Source organism: Rattus norvegicus, chromosome 10 (genome assembly GCF_021556685.1).
Source record: "Rattus norvegicus strain SHRSP/BbbUtx chromosome 10, alternate assembly SHRSP_T2T, whole genome shotgun sequence".
Taxonomy (NCBI): Eukaryota; Metazoa; Chordata; class Mammalia; order Rodentia; family Muridae; genus Rattus; species Rattus norvegicus.
This window is the reverse complement of record NC_141543.1, coordinates 56,409,217-56,433,117: the sequence shown is the minus strand read 5'-3', so window position 1 is coordinate 56,433,117 and position 23,901 is coordinate 56,409,217. Positions and strand designations below refer to the sequence as shown.

General features: G+C 45.8%; 1 protein-coding gene across 1 annotated transcript in view; it reads left to right on the top strand.

Annotated features, from left to right (window-relative positions):
- Dnah9 (dynein, axonemal, heavy chain 9) overlaps positions 1 to 22,671 on the top strand; it is a 353,020-nt gene extending 330,349 nt beyond the window's left edge. The window contains 7 exon segments of the mRNA NM_001427097.1: positions 3,214 to 3,441; positions 6,997 to 7,188; positions 8,095 to 8,286; positions 9,933 to 10,103; positions 14,273 to 14,455; positions 19,435 to 19,824; positions 22,217 to 22,671. Coding sequence (NP_001414026.1) covers positions 3,214 to 3,441; positions 6,997 to 7,188; positions 8,095 to 8,286; positions 9,933 to 10,103; positions 14,273 to 14,455; positions 19,435 to 19,824; positions 22,217 to 22,444 — 1,584 coding nt within the window. The 3' untranslated portion in view covers positions 22,445 to 22,671.
- The last annotated feature ends 1,230 nt before the right edge of the window (positions 22,672 to 23,901 follow it).

The window sequence follows — 23,901 nt, the reverse complement described above, 5'->3', positions numbered from 1 at the left end:
CACACACACACACACACACACACACAAATAAAGTCATTTTTGAAAGCCTATTGGGTGTGGGAGAGTAGCCAGAGAGTAACGGGGACGGTGCATATGTATAGCACATGTATTTTTACATGTCGGGTGACAGAATTAATGAGGAAACTAAAGAAAGACTATCTGCAAAAGCCAGTCATTCACCCATCCTGACTTCATTACCAAGAACTTCATCAATCCCATGATTACTCACTCCTCCACATCTTGCTACTGACTTCTCCTTAATTATACTTTTATTTATGGGGAGCCCGGCAGTGGAAAGATCTGCCATTCCCTGAAACTACTTTTTCGGGAGTAGTAGGAATCCCAGGAGAAACAGCAACAACAGCTGGAACCCCTGCTTGTCCATGCGCTGGGAGGTAAAGTCACCAAGTCTGTAGATTCATCTACCAGGAGACCTGCTCCTGGCCACTAGAGAATAAAGGAACTGAGCCTCCTGGTATGGTGATCAGAGTCCATTTCTGAAACTGTGGTTCTGCCTCCAACAAGGTTCCTCAGACAAGGAACTGAGTTTCCTTCCTTTGTACCTACTGGGTACACAGTATGCCCACATCACATGTTGATGTGGATTCCAAGCTCTGAGTTCAAAACCCCCTCTTTAATCCTTGGTGACAGAGCATCCCCAAGGGAAACAGTTTCTCTGGATAAGACCTAGTTACCTGAGAGCTCTGTTTTTCCTCTCAAGTGAAGCATTGTGGGTATTGACTACAAATCACTTGTCTGAACTGCAGAGTCAGGGTGGAAGAGAAGGGCCTCTCAAAAGTTATATCTTCCTGAGACTCCTAGACATTCTGGTTTTAATATTTACCTGGTGTTGCTGAGCATAATGGCACTCACATGCAACCCCAGTAGGCAGGAAGATCTTGAGTTTGAGGCCAACGTGGGCTACCTATCAGGTTTCAGGCAAACATGGGCTATAAAGTGAGAGCCTGTCTCAATGACCCACCCCAAAATAGTTCCTGGAAAAGGGAAAAACCACAGTGAAATTATTCTCCTTTCAAAATGTATACACGGAACAGTATCAACCCTTTCAAGAAGAGTTCGGCCTCAATGATCGAGTGCTTCTAAGAGCTTGAGACACTGAGCTCTTGTTCCAGTCACTTCTCCTCCACTGGATCTAACAACTATTCCATCTCATGTCATCCCAGGGAAGGCTATTTAAGGTTGCAACCAAAAACAGTCAGTAATTTGTCAAGAGTACTCGTTTCCTAGGACCTGAGGACCCAGGCAAGGCTCAGGAGATCTCAACTCTTCCTGGCTAATCGCTGTGGGTTGAGTTTCCCCAGTTCTGGAAGCCCCATGGATCCTTGAATACCCGCAGTGTTCCTTCCACAGAAAACAGGTTTTCCTCTCAGCCCTACCCTGCTCTGTCCTGCTCTAAGGGACTTGAGCTCTGTGGTGCCTATGGAATTGCTCACTGCTAGCTTGCTTGTATTACCACCCAACAGGAACCTGGGCTCTCCAGAAAGCCCACTGAACTCTGATTCAGTCATGTGATTCTAAATGATCTCCTTCACAATGTTTCATGTCACCATCTGCTATAATCCGCACATAGCAGTTTCTAGTATAAAGAGCCCTTTCAAATTCATTGCCCACAGGTCTTTGCAGCAGCCATGAAGTATGGCAAGCATGAATTGTTAACTTCTTTTCTATAGAACCAAAAGCAGCAGAGGCCAGATTACTGTGGTCCTTGTACTCTGCTCAGTGTTGATTTGTGTATTTAAAGCTCTGCAAGTCTACTTGCTCAAATATTGACTGAGGAGCCTTTATCTATTCATCATAATGAAATATATTGCCACGAAACCACAGGATCTACTTAGGAAAAGAAAGGTGCTGTTTCCAAATGACTGTGAAGAACTAAGTCTTGGTAAAGAAAAATAGACAGGAATCAGATTTAGGATCAAAAGACAGGCTCAAAAGCTAGACAGAGAAGCCCATGACGAGAGTAGGGACCTTTGTGGGCCATTGACAGCAGTGTCTCCCTGTGTCTTAGGGAGATAATTTTAGTGGCAATTAGAAGAATGGTTTGGTGAGCAGAAAGCTGTGTAGAGAGAGTTTGAATCTTTACCTTTCAAACATGAATACATATGCACTGTACTAGCAGGTCCCATTAAAATGTGCTAACTCAGTAAGTCTGAATGGGGCCTGAGATTCTGCTCCCAAGTACCGCAGCTGTATTCATACCTTCTAGTTCTGAGGGGTTCAGATTACCCAGGCAGTTAGAGAATTAGACTTAAAATGTGATTGCATTTTAGACTCAAAAGTATAGTTCCTGGACCCACAGTAAGGTACCATCTAGGAGGTTCTTAGAAATACAAATAGCCAGTCTCTACTCACCATTGAAGCGGAAGCTGCAAGGAGGATCCAGTAATCTGTGCTTGAAGCCATCCTCCAGGGGATTCATACGCAGTCAAGTCTGAGACCACAAATGCTAGATTTATGATTATCAAAGGACAGAGTTGAATTGTATGTTGCTGTGGGGGGTGGGTCACCATTACTGGGTAACTCTATGCTACTCAAGGCTATGAATGACCTGGCAGTCCAGGAATAAACAACTCTACTGAATACTTTAATATGTGTGTTATAGGTCGAGGGCACAGCTCAGTAATAAAGTGCTTTCTTGGCATGCGTGAGACCTATGTCCAATCCCTAGCACCACCAAAAACAATAACTGTACAGGCGAAGGTGGTTAAGTACTACACTGTATCTATTTTATTGCAATTTTTAAAAAAATTACTGAAAATTAAATCCAAACAAAAACAAAACAAAACAAAACAAAAACCTATAGGTAACTGAGCACTGCTGAGAGAGAAACAGTCTTCTCCACGGACAAGTCTCCAGTAGCAAGTGGTCAGCCTTGAAATCATTTACACACAGAGAACACTAAACAGACTCAGTGGGCTGTCTTTATATATTTATGCATTTGTATATGTTTATGTGTACATAAGAACAATAATCACAGGGAAAGGCCGTGAATTTGAGAGGGAGTATGGGAGGGATTGAGAGGAGGGAAGGGAATGGGAAATGGTGTAGATGATATATATAATTTTTAAATTATCTAAAAATGATAATGAAAAGCTTGGTGTCCCCTCTAGCTGCCCACCTGATAACTGTTTACTGCTAATAGATATAAGCATGTGTCTACTGGGGGGGGGGGGGGTCTTTCCTTCCCGACAGAACATCCACCTGGTGGCCAAATGGCTCAGTACCCTGGAGAAGAAACTGGAGGAGCTCAGCGAGGAAAGTCACCCAGACTTCAGGGTCTTCATCAGCGCCGAGCCTGCACCCTCCCCTGAGGGCCACATCATTCCCCAGGGCATTCTGGAAAACTCCATTAAGATCACCAACGAGCCCCCCACAGGCATGCATGCCAACTTACACAAAGCCCTGGACAATTTCACTCAGGTACTGCCTGGTAGGGAAAGGGTGAGTGAGGAGCACCGTACCCCACAAAGGGTCAATTCAAATCCAGTGGGAGAAACGTGAGCCTGGGCATTGACTGATATGGGCCAATGGGCACCCTCTGGCATTGACTGCTACCCAGTGCCCGCTCAGTATTGCCCAGCTCCCAACTTCTAGCTGTATCTCAAGGAGATGAGGGTAGTAGGGCCTTTCTTTAGCAAGAAGGGGAGATTTCATGCAAGTCTGTTAGCTAATATTTCAAAATGAAAACGGGAAAGTTGTTACACTTCTAAGTGCTCTGAAAACACGCACTTATTGGCTAAGCGTCCTCTCTTCAAGTAGGAGGAGGCTATGCTCATTCAGCTACTCTCACTGGCTGCACCAAAAGAATCAAACGGTCTAGATGTTGGGTAGTAGGAAGCTGGGTTTGGGCTGCATGCAAATGTTCCAGTAACAAAGTATGACCTTTGGATGGTAAGCAATGCCTATGGACTTGATGAAAATGCAAATCCTGGGGCCCTGCTCTAGAAAATAAGGCTCATACTGAGAGTACTATGTTCTGGAGAGAATCAGAATATCAAGGCTCAGGGACATTTCCACAATTCCCATTACTTTTAATCTAAGACTCAAGCTGTGGAGGATTTATTTAAACCCTAGTTCAGGAGGACTAATAATAATAACCATAATAAATTAATAATGATATATGTCATATATACATATTTATGACAAAAGTAGGAGAAAGACTGACAGAAAGTGAGGACAGTGGTGAAAGGGAAAGAAATGGGGGAGAACAAGAAAAGAGAGGATAAGAAAAGACTAGAGAATAAAGTAATGCAGGTTTTCTCTCATATTCGATATGTATGTTCTCAGGAAGCTATCATTTCTCAGCTTTTCTCCATGGGAAAGGGAAATACAGGAAGGTAGGACCTACGGCCCATCTTGAAACCCCAGTGAGCTTTATTCGTACTTATGGAGAAGCTTCTAGGAGCTGTCAGAAGGGTCTTCCTCTCTGCTGTCAACCGTAAGTCTCTGTTCTCCAGTCATGCTAACATGCATGTCAAATCCAGGTCCTTTAAGTAGGCCATGGCACACAGCAAGTCCCCAGCCAGCCTATACTAACCACTAGTGGTCCTAGCCCTTTGGGCCTGGTTTAATTTACAATATGGTAAAAGCAATAGCAAAGTCTCAAAAGATTTTACATACACATGTTACACGAAGTCACACGATCTGAGGGAGAAATTTCCACAAAGGTCTGAGAAGCAAAACTTGCCTATTCTGCTTTTTCACGCCCTCTCCTGCCTAGTTCCCAATACCTAATACCATCTGACAGCAAGGGACACTACAGCAGATGTTGAATTATTTTAGCTTAAAATTCCCTGCCCACCACAAACAGGACAGAAGATAGGGTATTCCCCTAGCCAGGGTCTCTCTCTCTCTTTACCTTCTCCCAGGTAATTAAACTTAATTAAATTCCTGGTCAAGTACAGAGACAAACCTCTAAATGCCTATCTTTAATATTCTTCTTATAGGGAACCTACCTGCTCAAGTCCACACCCCAATAAAGAAGTCTTGCAGTAATGTTGGGTGGACAACAGCATCACGTTTTGTCTGTTTTTCTTTAACATAGAAGTTGCAAGATATGAAAGTACCCAGTGGTAGGGTACTTGCCTCTCTTGAGAAAGGTTCTGACTTCAATCCCCAGTGCTAGGAAGGGCAGGGATGGGGGTTGGGAGAGAAGGAATGAAATGGTGGTAGGGACTGGGAGAGGCAGAAAGCATAGAATGTACTTAGCTGGCTCTAGACCGCAGGCCCCACCCGTGAACCATTCTCAGCTGTCCTGCCTTGAGGGTCTCGGACAGTTGGAGGTGGTGGATCCTCACCTGCCGTTCCCCCTTGTATGATCAGCTGTAACCACACCAGGCTTCCCCTTTACAGCCAGTGAAGGCCATTGTCCCTGGGCTTCTCTCCCTGCACTCCTGACGACCAGTCTTAGATGGTGCACAAGTAAAATAAAGCTGAAGTGACAGTATCTCTTCCTGCTTATGCCATCCCTGGCTCGAAGGGCTCACTCACTGTTTATAGCCACAGAGAGAGACTCATTCTGAGGGCAGATTTATGAGGTTGTCCATTGCTTCCAGCAGAGGGCTGTGTAAATTCATCCTGCTCCCCGAGAAACCCATTTTAACCCTGTGAGGGATACATTTCTTGGCTCCCTGCTTCCCCAATAGTTACTTTATTTGGAGGTGGTGGTTTTATTTTGACTTTGATGGGAATGTTTCACTGTCGGCCCATCTTGGCATTAAAGGTATTCGTGCTAAAAGGCAATTTCCCACAGAATCTTTCTTTTCCAAATGTGTAAGGAGTAACGAGGCATCCTGTAGTTGATGGAGAGTTGTCCTATCCACAGAGCAGTTGTGGAAGTCTCACAAGGCCACAGCTTATCCCTCCATACCACTTCTGCCCCAGTGAGAGCAGCAACCAAAGAGGTGTCGTGTGTTCAGGAGGAGTGTCCCTGTGGGAATGTCAGCAGTACCAGAAGCTCCCACAGTCTGCTTTCCTCTGTGGTCCCTGCCCTGTGCGAACACAGCCTAAGGTGGTTTCTAGAACAAGCATCAAGACTGAACATATGCAGTGGGGAGACTTCCAAGCACCTTCTTGGACTCTAGCTGCCACATCTTGCTCCAAAATGAAAAAGAATCTCATTCAGAGAAACTTTGTATTTTTGTTTCTTTTTTTTTTTACTTCAGGGGATCCAGAGAGTGCTCCCCCATCCCTTTAAAATGTAGGCTTACCCTTATTGTCTGTCACCAACACCCTCCTGAAGGTCCACCAAGCAGGACCTCGCTGACTTCCTCTGGACCAGCACCTGCTTCCTTCTTTCCTTGTACCAGTTCATTCCTCCCTTTGTCCTGAGCCCCTTACCTGCCCTCCACATGCTCTGCAGTCAGACCCCCTCCATACTGTTTGCTCAGCCTCATGTTGGATATTCCTTCCCAGAATGCGGGGAGCAGGGAAGCGCATGGATGGTACAGCATCTCCCATTGCTGTGAGTCTGGATCCCATCCTCTCTCTCCTTTCAGAAGCTTTGCAGTTCAGAAGCCAAGGGTTCCTTGTCACATAGACAGAAAAACACATTCGTATTCCGTGAGGGGCAGGAAAGGACAGTTTGTAAGGGTCCCCACGTACATGGGACACAGTGACATTGATAGAATAAATGAGACATTCATAACCACAGACCCTCTGCTGCTCTCATTAGCTATGCCCAGGTACCTAAATAGTTCACCTGTGTGCACAAGGTTATAGACAAAACATACTGTTGCCTGAATATAAACTTTAACTCAAATGCTGAACTGAACCCCATCTTTCTGCACGTCTGCCTCCAGCTGGGACCCTCACCTTGCCTCACCTCAGAACGATAACTAGTCCCTTCACTGTGCATTACACCATAGACATGACTGACCATAACCTTACCCGGTGTGAATCCCGATCTTCACCACACCCTTGCCTACCCAGGTAAGGGGAACTATGTCAGTACTGTTAATGATGCTTCTCTTCCAGGACACTCTGGAGATGTGCTCCCGGGAGACAGAGTTCAAGACCATCCTCTTTGCTTTGTGTTACTTTCATGCCGTGGTTGCCGAAAGACGCAAGTTTGGGCCGCAGGGATGGAATCGTTCCTACCCCTTTAACACTGGGGACCTCACCATCTCTGTGAATGTGCTGTACAATTTCCTGGAGGCTAACACAAAGGTGAAACACAGGGGTATGGCTACAGTTCATTACAGCATGGGCTTCCCACACACAAGGGTTCTGTGGTGTGAGGAAGGTCTAAGACCCCACGAAGAGGAGATAAGGAAGTTCCAAGCCAAGGACCAGCCCCAGGCTAAGTTCTACTGTGATGTCAGAGCCAGGAAGTAAAGGAATCCAAATTGTCAGCCCCATGAGAATTCATGCAGAGATCCATCAGACTGATTGTATGTGCTTACACCACAGCAGGGATTTGTGGGTTGACAGGAAGAGACCCTATACTCGCCCAATATAAGTTCCCAACCCAACTTGATTAGACAAAGGAGTGGAGCTTTCATTGGTACACGCAGCTCCTCCTACAGATATGGTTCCGCCTCAGGTGGAGAAAAGACCATATTCATACCGTAGCCAGCCTCCTCTTTGTCAGACCCATTTCAGAGAAACCGCAAAGGACTGTTTGTACCATCAAAGCTCTTTCCTCAGAAGCCTCAGCAAGGGCACCATAGGGTCAGATGCCACAAGAAGTCCTGCCCATGGCCCTGAGTCCAAGGGAGCCCAGCCCCACAGCTTCACCCCCTCCCTCTGTTGGTTGGCTTGTCTCACATGGCTTCCCTCCCTAACTCTTACTCCAGCAGTTTTCTATCCTGTAATGTATTTACTCTGAACTTTCAGAGGGGACAACTGATCCTGTTATTAATGGCAAAAAATTGAAAAGGGGTCACATCCTCCACTGACATTCACTGCTTATGTGAAGGGTTCAGGAAAGAAAACCTGATATAACCCAAACATTACTACTGCCAGCGGGGACACACAGTTTAAAAGGGCATCCCTTTTAATCTCAAGATGGCATCCAGCAGCAAAGCCTGTGGGGAAATCATTCTTTCTTACGCTCTCTCACTTCTGACTCAGGTACCCTATGATGACTTGCGTTACCTGTTTGGTGAGATCATGTACGGTGGCCATATCACAGATGACTGGGACAGGAGACTCTGCAGAACCTATTTAGAGGAATTCATTAGGCCAGAAATGCTGGAAGGAGAGCTGTCCCTGGCCCCAGGGTTCCCACTCCCAGGCAACATGGACTACAGTGGCTATCATCAGGTAAGAAACTGCTGTGTTTGCAGCAATGTGACAGTCATGGAGGCACCAAGAATTCCTCCTGACTGATGTGCACAACTCAGCATGCACATGCGCACTCTGGGAGCCAGGGAAGAGGCCCTCAGAGAGCTAAGTCTGAGTATATTTCAACCTCACTCTCTGCCCCAAGATTACAGTGCTCAACCCAAGAGACTCAGGATTTCCAGCCTCAAATTAAAGATGAAATTGAGCTTGGAGATCTTTGTAACCTTGATGTTTGATTTCATAGTTCTACTTGTCAATCTTCCCTACAAATAACATCTGGGGCAGTTATCTACTTGTTTTGATTCAAGATGTTGACAAAAAACAATCTTAATGGGGGAAATTCTCAGGTAGCAATTTAGAGACGTCTGCATAAACTTTATCATTATCATCATTGAAAGTGATCTTGTAGCCAGGTCACTTACTCCTCCTATTTCCTGTTGACAGCTATTGACAGAGGCATGAACCCACATCAGGGAAAGTCATTCTCCTTAAGATTTCTAACTAGCATTTCCGGTTTTCCTGTGCTATTAGCGCAGTTATTTTTAAAGCATCCCGTTCTCTTTTTAACCTGCCATGAGAAATCTACTGAGAGACTGTTTTTTGTGGGGGAGGAAAAAAGATTTTTAGATTTTTCAGCATTCTCAAAAGAACTAAAACTTACCAACATTTATAGCAAATTTGAGAGGAAACAGTTGTCATAGAAACTTAAGCTTTTAATTCATAAAACTTAAAGAGTCGTAACCATAGACGTCATTTGATCCAGAAGAGTCATACCTGTGAGAAGAAATTCAAAAGGGGGAGACTCATGAGAAATGAGCAAGTTTCACACCTTGAGAGGCTTTGCCCAGGCTCCCAGTCCAGAGCATCCCCTGGTGCCTGCAGACCCCCCTGCCAGGGCAGCATCTGTGAGGAGGCTTGGTTGGGTCTTGGGTCTCACAGTAATCTGACTTCCACATATCCAACTGGCTGAGACGGAAGCCCTTCCTGGTGCTTCCCTGAAGTCTGCCAAATCAGAGGTGGTTCTCGGGCACCTGCCAAGGGCCCAGGGATGGGCTGGAGGAAGTGTAAAGCTAAAAACTCAGCTTGGAAGAATGAGCAGCATTTAAACTAGTCACAACACCAAGAAGCCTCAAAGGCCCCTACGGGAGCTTAACTTGGAAGATAGCTTCTTGGGGTTATAAAACAAACTGTGAATGGGTATGAATAGCAATCAGTGAGGAAAGTGGCCTCCATAAGCTGGGTAAGACTCTTAGGCTGACTAACCATGGCTACCAGAATTAACGAGAGATGCATTTAGGCAGCACGTGTTTTAAAATGCTTCAACTCCAATTTCAGAATTTTTTTGTTTTGCTTTGTTTGTTTGTTTGTTTTTGGAGTGTAAGCCCTTCAGTTTGCAAGTAAACTGTCTGCTTCCTCCAGCCCTGTCTCATGCTCATTTTGTACAGGAGTTGTGGGGAACTGGTCCCGTGTGAGGAGAAAATGGTGCTGAGTGGAAACCGTGCCTGGTGTGTGAAGTAGACGGCGATCCACCAGCAGGATGGTGTGTGGTTCTATGTCCCACAGAGGATCTGGCCCAGGGTGTGAGACAAGTTGGTTACTCTGGCCGATCTTGCCTTTGGTTTCAGTATATTGATGCTGAGCTGCCCCCTGAGTCTCCCTACCTCTACGGCCTCCACCCAAACGCAGAGATCGGCTTCCTGACCCAGACATCGGAAAAGCTCTTCCGAACCGTGCTGGAGATGCAACCTCGGGACAGCCAGGCCGGAGATGGAGCTGGCAGCACAAGGGAAGAAAAGGTGAGTGTGGCTTGCAATAGTTTAGGGAACCCAAGGCTTGCAAGTAGATGCCTTTCTGCTAATATCATCCGTAGTGGTAGTGTGACTAATATACACAAACCAGCTTAGATGCTCGCCTGCCCCAACAATCCCTCTCTCCCTACTTCAGCCCATCCCTGAGCCTCCAATTAAATCAGAGGAAGTCCTTGCCTTTGTGTTCTGCCAGTTCAAAGTCAGATTTTTGGTTTTTGTGCAGAAATAAGGGAAGGTCAGGGCTAAGCAGGAAGGGCTTGGGAGCTTTGATAGCAACTTCCAGATTCTTTGGCAAAGTAAATAATGATGCTGCAGAGTTGGCTGTAAAACCCCTCTCCACTCAGTTACTAACCAATAAGAAAAGCGATACTATCTCAGTGACATCTAAGGCAAGCAAAATGTCATTTTCCACAACGCTAAGGGTTTTCAAATGTGATGGGCCACAGTTGTGAGACCTAAAACAGAAGGCCTAGTTATCTCTGTTGGTAAAGGTCGAGTTGGTAGAACAATTTGACAAGAGCTGCCAAAGTTCAAAGTGTTCCTATTTTCCACTCATGATTCTATTTCGTAGAAACCACCCAGCGAAAGCACCAGAGTACACAGATTTTATGATGTTTTTACATTTATTTATTGCAGAATTTTTATCCTGAGGAAATGGTGAATAAAACAATTACAAGTAGAAGAATAAATTGGGTACATTGAAAGGGTGAAATAATACACTTTAAATGAAGAAAGCAATTTCATATGTAGCAACAGAAGGCTTTACTCCACATTTATAGGGAAGCCAGTCGCAATAGCACACACCTTTAATCCCAGAACTGGGGAGGCAGAAGCAGGCAGATCTCAGTAAGTTCAAAGCCAACCTAGCATACATCGCAAATTCAGGTACAAAGTAGGACCCTGTATCAATAAGTAAATCAATAATAAAAGATTTATAGGGATAGGCCTGGATTCAATCCCCAGTACTGAGGAGAAGAAAAGATTAGTGTGTGTGTGTGTGTGTGTGTGTGTGTGTGTGTGTGTGTGTGTGTGGTAGACAGAGGGAGAGAAACTGATAGGCAATGGTAGTGGTTGGATAGGTGACGAATGCATAAATAATAATGGTTGAGTGAATGTGGCTGGCTGGATGATGACTAAGAAGAGAAACTGTTCTGTACATTGAAGAAAATGTGCAAACATTGGCAACTTTACAGTATTTTCTGTCTTAAGAAGAAAAGATTCTAGAAGGCCTTTTCCCCCTGATATTTCTGGTAAATGTGTATTACTTTCTCAAAAAGAAGGAAAAGCAGAGGTGTTGCTTATGGCAATGAAGTTGACCTCACTCCTTGGAAGGCACCCCTTCTCTTTGAAGGACTCCAAGGCCCCCTGAGAAAAGGAGAGTCCTCTCTGTCTCTGCCCAGCTTCTCCCCATCCCCAGCTCCTTCCCAGGCCTTCACATCCTCCTGACTTGACAAGAGACAGGAGAGAACTCAGTGTCCCCATCCTTGTGTATTTTGGAGTAATGCCTCTAGACCATCTCGTCATCTCATTGTGAGTCACAGCCAAATGGCCGCTCACTGATACAGGACTGTACATGCTGAGGACTGAGAGAAATATAATATAAATTTAGCCATTTGTCTTCGGCTCTGGCAGCAGCTTTCAGGTACCATTAAAATTCCATTCTACTTTTTGCTATGATAGCAACCAGAGACCCATTGGCGTAGGATGATGGGCTCTTTTTTTTTTCCCTCCTACCATCAGCTCTTTTTCTGGGGAATGGATTGTGTGTTCGCAGTTCAAGGCAAGGTGTATATTAATCATCCTTTACATTAATATAGTCCTTTAAAGCTTTCAGATGCCACAACATCCATCAGCTCATTTGATTTGATCTTCAAGTCAACCCTTGGAGTTGGGGGAAGGGAGCCAACCAAGAAAGGCTCTAGTGGATGTGCTTACAGATGAAAACCTGAAGCCTAACTCACTTGCTTGCATCCCATGAAAACAGGGTTAACTCAGTCAGGGCTTCTTGGTTGTTAGCAATAGGTACAGATCTAGCTAAACTAAGCAAAACCTAGTTTCCTGTCAGATGAACCAATCAAAGGAAAGGCAAAGACAAGTGGCTCCAGGGTCTCAGTGGAAGAAGCCTGCAGGGTCCTTCAGGATCCCTCCCTCCTCCCACTGGCTTTAAACTTTCATGCTCCTGAGAATATAATCTGATCCTTACTTGAGTAAGGAGAAGCTTGCACCAGCAACTCTCCAGAAAGATGGAGAAGACATTTCCCAAAGAAAGAGGTCTGCTCTGGAGGGAGGGATGGAGATGTCGAAATGAACGAAGTACGGATAGGCACAGGCCTCTAGAGCTCAGCTCTTACATCGTGGAAAGGCTAGTGTGTGCTCACCTGCTCACACCTTCTGGCTCCCTCCACTCTACTCTGCTGGCCATATGGCCATGACGTGTGCATAGCTTCACTTGTCTTTCTCTGCTAACAAACCTCCCAGGCTCACTCATTTCCTCCAAAAGAGCAGGCTCAGCCTCCAAGTGCTTGCCTCCAAATAACCCACAGTCTTTGTACCTCCGTTTCAATTTCCCAGGGTTACTCTAGCTCCTCGGGCCTAATGAGCTGGTAGTTTGTAAAGGAACAGGAATTGTGGGAAGGTGTTTAAGTGACAGATGACCATACCACTTTCAGAATTCACAAATTAAAAAAAAAAAACTAACAGTATCACTGCATGGAAATACAGAACAGAAGGAAGTGAAGGGAATCCCCCAATATCCATGCCCCTCCCTGTAAATGCCAAAGTCCCAAATGCCTTATGTCAATGGCTTAGTATCAGCATGTAAGCTCTGCACATCCTCTGGTATACCATTACACAGTGCTGGGCCTTATGCATTGCTAGGAAAGTGCTTTACTAAGGTATAGTTTATGCCTTATGTCACCACTAGATTAGTTATAATGCCTAAAGTTGTGCAAATAGTTATACTGTGTTGTTTAAGGAATAATGACAAGATATGTTTGGATTTTGATCCCTGGTCGGCTGGATCTGAGGATGTCAGAACCACTGACTTGGAGAGCTGTCGATATGTGCTTGTGTGCTTTAGCCCCACATGGCCCACAAGGGGCATCTGAGGCCAAAGATCCACTTTAGTTCCTATAGCTAATCAGGTCAGCTTGTGAGTTTTTCAATGTTAATTTTTAGAATTCTTTTCAGGCTGGTCACACAAGTCACAGGGATTGGCCAGCCTCTGGAAAGAAGTGTCCTGAGGTCATTCCTCAATCCTGGCTTAGCTGACCCAAGCAAGCAAGCCACTGTGTGATGAGAGGAAAGGCAGCAGGTGGTAGGTGACCATCATGTAGTGTCCATTATAGGGGGATAAAATCCCTTGAATGTTTTTTTAAGTATTATATTAATTCTTAGAGATTTTCATACAATGTATTTTGATCATATTTACCCCCTACTACTTTCTGGAACTCAACCCAGATTTGGAACTCCATCTCCGTATACCCTAAGCATCATGGGTTTTGTTGCTTCTGTCATGGTTGGTTTTTAATAATCACCTCATGTAGGGCTGGGAGTGGACTGGCTTCATCATTTGCAGGTCTTTTGCAAGCAACCACAGCTGCTACAAATTTAAAAATACAACAGTCCTGCCATGTCCTGACACTGTTTTGCTTAGGTCCTCGCCAGCTTCCAGCTATTACAATCTTTACCCCCTTTCCTGTCATGCTCCTGATCCCTGCGGTGGAGTGATATAGATGCCCCACGTGTGACTGAGCGCATCACAGTCACTGACTGGTCTTGAATTTCTACATTAACCCTCATCCGCTGCACAAAGCAGCTTCTCTGAGGAGGTTGAAGAGCTTCACTCACCCGTGGGCAGAGAGACGTGAATTTAGAAGGTAGTTTGATAGTACAGCCATGTTAAATTAATTAATAAAAATAGGGGCCTACTACCCCTGGGGCTTTTGAGCTCCCCACCCAAAAGAATCTGATTCATATAACCTGAGTAAAGAGAAGCATACACCCAGAAAGATGGGTAAGACATTTCCCAAAGAAGAAAGAGGTCTGCTCTGGAGGGAGGGATGGAGATCTCAAAGTTAGCAAAGCCGGATTTACCATACGAGGCCAGTGTTTCCATGGAGTCCCTTCTTAGCTCTGTGTTTTCTGTCATGGAACAGGTCAAAGCCTTTCTGGAAGAAATACTGGATCGGGTGACAGATGAATTTAACATCCCAGAGCTAATGGCTAAGGTGGAGGAACGCACCCCCTACATTGTAGTTGCCCTCCAGGAGTGTGAACGCATGAACATCCTGACCAGAGAGATCCAGCGCTCGCTAAGAGAGCTGCATCTTGGTTTACAGGTGAGTGAGAGGGACATAGCTGGAGGACATGGCTGGATCCGACAGGGACAGAGTGACAGACAACAAAGGGCTGGGGCACTGAAGGGCAACTGCTCCAAAGCCACAGAAATACCTGAACGGTGTCACTCCACAGAAGCCAGACTAGCTATGCAGATGTCTGAAAGAAGGACCATTGTATTCGTCCCTGTTCAATAGTCTTCTATGTATGTGAATGATGACATGCATGCGTCTACACTGACATCATTAGTAAAAGAGTTATAATCTCTGGTGGGAGGAGCAGCTCAGTGGTAGAGCTTGTCCAGCATGCACAAGGCCCTGGGTTTGATCCCCAGTATCTCAGAATGTGCCTATAATCCAGAAACTTGTAGCTTACATCGAAAGCTTAGTCAAGCCCTCAAAGTCCACTCTAGTCCAATGTCTAGTTTTGGAAGTTATACAATGATGGCACTGTGTGTGTGTGTGTGTGTGTGTGTGTGTGTGTGTGTGTGTGTGTGTGTAAACAAACTACCAAGCAGTAAAAAAATCTAGAGTTAGACGAAATGGGTAAGCCTGGGCTGTTGAGGGCAGGCAGCATTTGATGGCTTCCAAATTCCATGCCAGCATATAATCAGATACGCTGATGGATGTGAAGCAGCCCCTTGCCTCTCGTACTTTGCACCTCATCTATACAGTAGCAATTCTCTTGAGTAGGTTTGCTGCCGTCATAGCCTACTGAAGCCTGCGATTTGGCACAGGCTGTACCCGTTTGACTTCTAATATGTTCATTCATTTTTCTTCTAAGAACCTTCACTGTGCCTCTGTGTAGTCAGTCATGAAGAATGCCTGGGCAGAGATAGGGAAGCAGTGTGGAGTTTCCCTCAGTTTAGCTCCCACAGTGTTGATCTGTGGGCAGATCTCAACACTCTGTGGGGAAGGACACAAAGATGCTGACGTGGATGCTTGCCTTCCCTGCAAGACAGCCTGATAGAAGGTTCATGAGCAGATGCTAGAGGAGGAAGCAGAAAGAGGCCCATGAGATAGGAGAGGAAGGCACAGAGAGGCCTTTGAGGAAGGGTGAACAGGTATACTGAAGGACAAAATAACAGAGCTGCTAGAGACCACAGCAGAGGACCTAAGAGCCTGTTCTAAAAGTCCATCTGCTGTGCCAGAAGCAAACATTTCACATGTTTGATAAACTTCTAGAATGTGATGGAACAACAACCTAGAAGTGAGGAACCTGTATGACCTGGAGGGTATTTTCCAGTCAGTCCTCTTGGGAAACAGTTTCATGTGGATGGTTCCCAGAGTGGCCTGGTCAAAAGACTCATGTAACACATTCTCCTATCTCCATCTGCATCTACCAGTCTGGTTGTCCTCCCTGATGACCTCAAGGTGAGGCCTTGTTAACAGCACCAGATGACCCTGGGAGTGAGTACAGCTTCCATGGAGGAGGGAAGGCAGAAGGAAGCCAAAGCAGGGAAAGCATTTAGGCTTAGAGAAGAGAGGAGCAGCAGAGGAAGGAAACCCCAAGAGGAAAGCTGCAACAGGAGGGCCTCCCATAAGGATGTACACCAGAACCTGCTAGATGGACCAGTGGGGAACTCTGCTTCAAGCTAAGCAGGGGCTTAGGTGACCTGACAACCTAGCAGGGACAAGAAGAGCTAATGCTGCTAACATTTCCCCTTTGTCCCTTACCCCTTCTCCACAGTCACTTCATGACTTGAGGCTACTGCTGGCTCAGTGTAGGAAAAAGTGGGTGTCTCCAGCCTCCCGGCACTTAAGTCAAGCCAACTGTTATCCCAAACTAGGCAGCACAGTCACAAAATGCCTGACCCTTTGAGTTATTCACCAAACACCCTCAGCCGTATGATAAAAACGTTTCTGTTCCCAGTAAATCAGGACTGGCTGTAAGACCACCTATACCAAAAGTCCTAGCTGAGCTATGAGATACAGCCCTGCAGGTCTGTAACAGCTCAAAGCACAAAACATGCAGACGGGGGGGGGAAGGGGGCGAAGGAAGAAATCTGGGGGAAAGCCAGCTGGCCACAGACGTGTCCCACAGAGAGAATTTCTCTTGAGAATTCACCAACATGAGACACCTGGCTCTCGGTCTTTCTAGGTGTTCTGATTCCCATTAGCCAGATGCACTAAAGCCTGATCTACAAAATTCCTAAACGCTGATTTTTTTGGGGGGGAGGGGAAGCATTATAATTAGTTGTAATTTTCCAAGGAGCATACACTGATATAAAGAAGACTAGAAAATTCTCTTCCTACAGAGGTACACATGAGAATCCAAGTTTTTAGACCTGTCCAATACAGTAGATACTAAAGTAAAGGGCACATCAGATTTCAAAGATAAAAGACCAAAAGCTGTAAAATGTGTCATTAAAAATTTGATTGTGGGGCTGGAGAGATGGCTCAACAGTTAAGACCACTGGCTGTTCTTCCAGAGATCATGAGTTCAATTCCCAGCAACCACATGGTGGCTCACAACCATCTGTAATGGGATCTGATGCCCACTTCTGGTGTGTCTGAAGTCAGTGACAGTGTACCCACATATATGAAATAAATAAATAAATCTTTAAAAAATTTTTTGATTGTATATCCAAATGTTTTCTATTTTAGGTATATGGCATTAAAAAGGAGGCATTAGGAAAATTAGACTCACCTCTTCCATGGTTTGAAACACAGCTGCCGGAAAATCTTGGAATCCCAATGGGCCTCGTCTCCCTTGGCAAACCTGGCATCAGGCATGCCTGGAACCTCTCATTGTTCAAATAATTGATGACCTTAGTTGTTTCTCCCTGTGCTTTATTTTTTTTCTAAGTCTGCCCCCTTGTTCAAATGCAAAGGCTGCCTGGCCGATGTTGGGTCTTGACTCCTGCACACTGTTGACTTCAGATCAATTCCTGAGGAACATCTTGCTCTGACTCTTTGACCATCCTAGGCCTGATGCCTTTGGCTATCTCCTTCTCTACCAGAGATTCAGACGAGCTGGCCACTGCCCACCTCAGTCTGGAAGCCACCGTGGAAGATGTGGGACCCTTACCATTCTATTTCCTTCCCATCTCCTGCTTTCCTGGTGATGTGTGTGAATGAAAGCCAGGGCCAGGGAGGATGATGTGTGTACTTGTCTACAATCCCAGCACTGGAGAGGCAAGATTACAAATTCAAGGCCAGTTTGAACTATGGAGTGAAACTCTATTTCTAAACACTAAGGATAGGAGAGATAGCTCAGTGATGCAGGGCTTTACCTACAATGTGTGAAAGCACAGGCTCAAGCCCCAGGATTGGCTGGGGTGGGGTGGGGTGAGGTACAGCTGGCTACAAAGACCATTTTCCTGAGAATGGAGAGAGAGCGGACCTTGAGCCCTCAGATGGATGGAGCATGAAGCCCTGAAGGGACGTGTCCTCTCCAGCCTGTCCTCTTTGGACTCAATGTCTCTGCTGCCTTGTGAGCACAGCCTGGCTGCCAATGACCTTCCAGATGGAGGTTTCTAGGCTTGCCTACCTCCTCCCTTACCTTTGGTCTGACTTCAGCCTATGAATCTAGCTTCTAACACACTGTGACTCAAAGGAACGAGAGTCTATAGGGAGAAATAAGGTTTTCACTCTATTGTGTCAAAGAAAGATTATGAAAGCATTTATTTATAGGGATGAATAAAATAGATAAGGTCACAGACATGCTGCCTTCACCATACCTGGAAAAGGTGCCACATGGACTGCAGTGTTCTCCCAGTTTCCCATGCGTGTGGAAACCAAGGAAGTGTGTCACAGGTCTGGGAGTATTTTAAAGTTTTTTGGTTTTTTTTTTGTTTGTTTGTTTTGTTTTTTTGTTTTTTTGCCCATGTGAGCAGGTATGTTTAGAAAGTAATCAGTGCTGCTCAAACCCAGGCTAGGGAAAGTTAGGAGACCATTTCTTTACTGTATCACAGTTTTTAAGAAGAGCCCTAGTAGGGGCTGCTGACAGCCCATCCATTAAGAGCACATGTTGTTCTTGTAGAGGGCCCAAGTTTGGCTCTCAGAACCTATGGTGGGCTATAACTTCAGCTCCAGGCAGCAAACGCCCCCCTTTTGACCCCTGCAGAGACTGCATGCAGACATGCAAACATTCACATAGACACATTGCGCATACACATGATTTAAAAAATGAAAACGGGCCCTGGTGATCAGAGTTTGGCCCTAGTCTCTTCCTATCCACCTACAGCAGCTGTAACATAACATTCTACAGTCTCCATCAATGGAAAATTTGCCTTTTCACTCAGAGTAGGAACAGTCTGAGAACCCAATTTCATACCCAGGCTTACCCTCTACATCTCTGCTGTACAGAACAGACCAGGACATCAGCTCTACCCCATTCTCCTACCTTTCCTCAGCCCCTTTATGTATTACATATTCACAAATGCTCTGGGTATCCAGGAGACCCAGCTGAAATTTTACCCCTCCTGACAAATGAGAAGACCAGCATCCTTCTCTTCCCTGTTATGCCATGTGACTTCCTTACCCTCACTTGGACTAGGATGTAAGTCGAAGCAAAAGAACTATGCATGTTGAAGCTTCTCTGATGCTCGGAACATCCATGTCTGACTGACCACATATGGCTAATGGGTACATGCAATGCTGCCAATAGGACTTGGAAAGTGTTAGCCCATGAAAGGGTTGTTGACTTTGCCAGAGCTACCATGGGAGCTTTCAGTATCCAGGCCCAGTAACTGCACTGGAATTCGGCTGCATCTGTGCTGCCACTGCTTTGTGGAGCAGCAATGCATTGCAGCAGCAGCAGCTTTCTCATTATTACTGCCCTTGTGCAGCTGTGGGTACTAGGTAGGTTCTAAAGCACCAGCCTTCATTAGACAAATTCTGCAAAGCAAATACAAGACAGAACCACACTAGCAGCCTGCACCGCTGGAGTCAGCTCCCGTCTGAGTCAGAAGACACAAAGGGCAGTGCTCCCTGAGACTTCTGCCTCCTTAACTCCTTTTCTTCCCTTTGGTCTTTAGGGGGAGCTGACCATGACCAGCGAGATGGAGAACTTACAGAATGCCCTATACCTAGATGTGGTCCCAGAGCCCTGGGCCAGGAGAGCCTACCCTTCCACAGCAGGCCTTGCAGCCTGGTTTCTGGACCTGCTTAACAGAATCAAAGAGCTAGAGACCTGGACAGGGGACTTCGTGATGCCCTCAACTGTGTGGCTGACGGGCTTCTTCAACCCCCAGTCCTTCCTGACTGCCATTATGCAGTCCATGGCTCGCAAGAATGAATGGCCACTAGACCAGATGGCCCTGCAATGTGATGTGACAAAGAAGAACAGAGAGGAGTTCCGGAGCCCTCCTCGGGAAGGGGCCTACATCTATGGGCTCTTCATGGAAGGCGCCTGCTGGGACACACAGGTATAGTCTGCAGACAAGCCAGATGACACCTTGGGGTGGGCTTGATGACATGCACATTGACTGTCCGGTGCAGTGCTCTGGAATCTTTTTACCTAGGTGCCCTTTCTCTCCTTGAGAGCTTTTTTTAAACCTACCCAAGAGCAAAGGCTCAGAAGAGGGAGAAGAGTGTGCTGAAAATGAGACCCATGCCACCATGCTAGCTGGATCTGACCTTTGCACCTCCATTTATTAATCATGTGGCTATGGTCTAGTGTTTCCTCTCAAGAACCCCATTGACCAAACTGCAAAATGGGAGAACGGCCACTTGTGAAATCAAATGGGTTTCCATGTAAGAGAACTGGACTGCATCTGGTCCGCAGACAGCTGACATAGATTCCATGGTACTGATTGTTGGCCTTTTTGCTCGGATGGGAAGATATTCTGGGACTCAGAAGCCCAGGAACCACACACATCTGAGGGGAGAAGCTGGCCCAATGGAAAGGTATCCCAAGACACTGGGGTGCAGGAACTACACAGCTCTGAGGTGGGACAATGTCCCAGTGGAAAGGCATCCTGAGACAGGTGAGCCCAGGGACCAAATGGCTCTGAGGAAGCCTCAGCAGAGGCAGTCCAGATCCTGGGGGAAGGGAAACCCCGGCTGAGGAGCTCAGGAGACTCAGTCCTGCTGCTGCTTCCCCTCTCTTCAGTGCTGATCTTCCTCCAATGAGACTCACAGCAGGCAGCAAATCTCAAAAGATCAGAGGCTCCAGAGGATGGAGGGGTGGATGCAGGAGGGTTGCCTATGCTCCAGGAGCGGGCAACAGGGAATTGGACAAAGTGCAGTGATTATTATATAGGGGTTCTTGGAGGGTGGAGCTTTCTAAGAGCTTTCCAGGATGAGCACTGGTAGGATTTCAAGTCCTGAGCTTGGGGGAACTCAGGGATTGGTGCGTTTTGTTCAGACGTTTTGCCTGAAATTAGCATACTCTTGGGAGGGTCCTGTTAAGGGGCTAGAGATGACCTTTATGACAGTTAGGTCTGGGGAATGGCCTGCTGCTGCAGCTCTTCAGGCAGGGCCCTGGCCACTTTCCTGCCTTGAGGGTTTATAAAGTTTACAAAGGGAGTCCACCTCTGCGAAAGCCTTTCCCGAAGCGTAGGTGGTGTGAATATCTAACATTGGTGGCAACTGGTAATGGGCACCTCTTTCTGGAGGAATGAATATAATCCGAAACTAATATTATTAATCCTTAAGAACACTGACCCATTAACTTTTAAAGGGCTGGCTTTATGGTACGTTAAAAACAGCCTAAGTTTGGCCTGCTCATCCTCAGCTTGAACGTTCTGTCCTGTGGACAAACGGCAGTCCCTCTGTTCACTAGTTTCTATTCTCCACCATGACTCTGAAAGAACTAGAAAAGCAAATCATTTTAATACATTTCATGAAAATAAACCAAATTATTCTGTTCATTAAAAAGGGCAGGTCAGAGGCACATGGTAAAGGGATCAGCAGACCCAAAAGGTCCAAGGGGCGCTTCATGAAGCACTCAGCACCACCTGTGGTAAGGAAGAGTCCTGTGGTTGGAGAGAGTTTGGGACAGCAGCAGGTTAAGTGTCTTCCGAAAATTCGAGAAAGTCACACCTTCATTGTGCTTGCTGCAAGTCCAAGTTTATCTGGCTAACAACTCTTTTGTTCTGAGAACATCTTAGAATCGGTAGTCTTTATAGCCAATTAGATAGTGGTCTTTGATAAGTCTACTGAGCCCTCCCAGAAAACCATAAGACAACCCAATCTGAAAAGTTACGAAATAGCAAAGACCCACCTTGTCCCCAGTTACTGGAGTGGAAAAAAGTACCTCCTTACAAAAAGGTGAAATGCCCCAGAGGTAACAAAATATCAAAGAGGTAGCAACTGTGTGTAGCTATAACCTCAAATCTAAAAAGCATGTGCTGGCAGAAATTGCATTCCCTCCCCTGTCTAGAGCTCTAACATGGCATCCACCACATACTTGCCCTTCATATTCTGATAAAATGGATATATGAAAGAGGGAGAATCCATCTGAAAATAGATTAATCTGTACAGGATAGATAACCTTTAGAGCTCAACATCAGCAATTGACTTTAAAGCTAGTTGTAATATCACATGCTTATAATCCTAGCACTCAGGAAGCTGGCAGAAGAATGAGTTTAAGTACAGCCTCAGTTACACAGCAAGACTTCCCTTTCAAATAAGTGAAGAAACAAAAGAGATGATTTATGTTAAGCACAAAGACATGTATTTTTAAAGTAGGAGAGAGTTTCCATTGTAGGTTATTGGGAGAACCCTGAAGAGTGGGAGGGTTTGGCCAGAACCTGGGGAATGCTGGCTGCCTGGACTCTGGGACTAAAGTGGCTCTCTTCACATTCTTGTTCTTAGGCTGGGATCATTGCGGAGGCGAAACTGAAGGACCTGACACCCCCCATGCCTGTGATGTTCCTCAAGGCCATTCCGGCAGAGAAGCAAGATTGCCGAAGCATCTATGCTTGTCCTGTGTACAAGACTTGTCAACGGGGACCCACGTACGTGTGGACTTTTAATCTGAAGACTAAAGAAAACCCTTCCAAGTGGGTTCTGGCTGGTGTTGCCTTGCTTCTCCAGATTTAGCATCTTTAAGAGACCCTGGGAGAAGAAAGGAGGGTCACTCACAGCTCCCTGACAGGCAAGCGGGTGATTTCTTAGAAGAAGTCATAGGCATTAAACCTCTGTAGAATTTCTCTAGAGGACTGGGAGCGCCTCAAGTGAGGCTGAGTTCTTAGAGTCAGCCCAGAAATAGTGGGGGAAACTTTGAGTAGTAAATTTCTCAAATAAAGTGGTTTACCCAACTATTCTAAGATCTGCTGTCTTAAATAATGGTAAAGAGAACAAGACGAGCTGGTAATGACCACAGACCTTGTTACACAGCGCAGTCCTGGACCTTTGTGCTCCAGCTCCCAGACACCTCCCACGGACAGGCAGTTCCCATCGATTGTAATCTGCATGACATCACTGCTTGGGAAACACTGCCCGGTTTAGAAGTCTTAGTGTTACAACACTAGCATTTCTCTGTAAACAGTCAGAGTAAGTACCCAAGGCTTCACAAGCCACATTCTTGGCTAGAAACCCTGTATATGGCTGCAGCCTAGACATGTAACCAAGTGGGTGTGGCTGCATTCCAGTAAGACTCTAACAAGATCACCTCTGTGGTAGCGGCTGTCATATGGCACCTGTCACAGTGGCCTGTGATTAAGTCATGCATCTATCAAATAACCTTCCTACTCAGTTTGCTGAGGATACATCTGTAAGCATGCAAGCAGATCCCATTAGCTTTGCTATTCTGAACACTCCTCATGAGACCCCAAGGAGAGGCTTAGACCATGAAGCTACTCACCTGAAACTTTCCAGATTTCCCACTGTGCACACCTCCACTGGATACTAAATGGCTGTGCAGTTTTGATGGGTTTGACACACTCTGTCAAGTGACTCTGGTAAAGAAGGTCAGGAGGAGCGGGGATCATCCTTCCTCTTTCTTCATACCCTTGCAGCAGTATTTAATTTCTATTAGACAGTGCCTCATGAGATACAAGAGGACTTGTCAGAGCAAAGCTGGAATCCTACTTTATATAGTTTCTGACTCAACTTGGTAAGGTTTAAAAAAAAAATGGGAAAGGGGAATTCTTTAGGGAAGAAGAAGGTGGTAATCCAGAAGATGGAGGGAAGTAGATAAAACAACAATAAGGATGGCTGAAAAAGCCACAAAGAATCATACTATTATTAAAAAACTATAATACACATAATTCCGTGTATAAATATGGGCACAGTTTTAGTGAACTTTTCTCATCTAAACTGACCCCCAACAGCATGCATGAGAAGCTGTCTTTTGCGTTTGTTGGTCAGGGCTATCCCAGTATTTAGCCTATTATGTCACTGTTCTTACTTATCACCAGGTGGAGGTTCCTCTTGCTGAAATACGACGCACGTCAGAAATAGGGCACAGACCCCTGTGTTACAACTGACCTGATCCGAGAACTAACTTTCTTAGTACCAGAAGGCTCAGTGCAAGTTTCCAGAGATGATAGGCAACC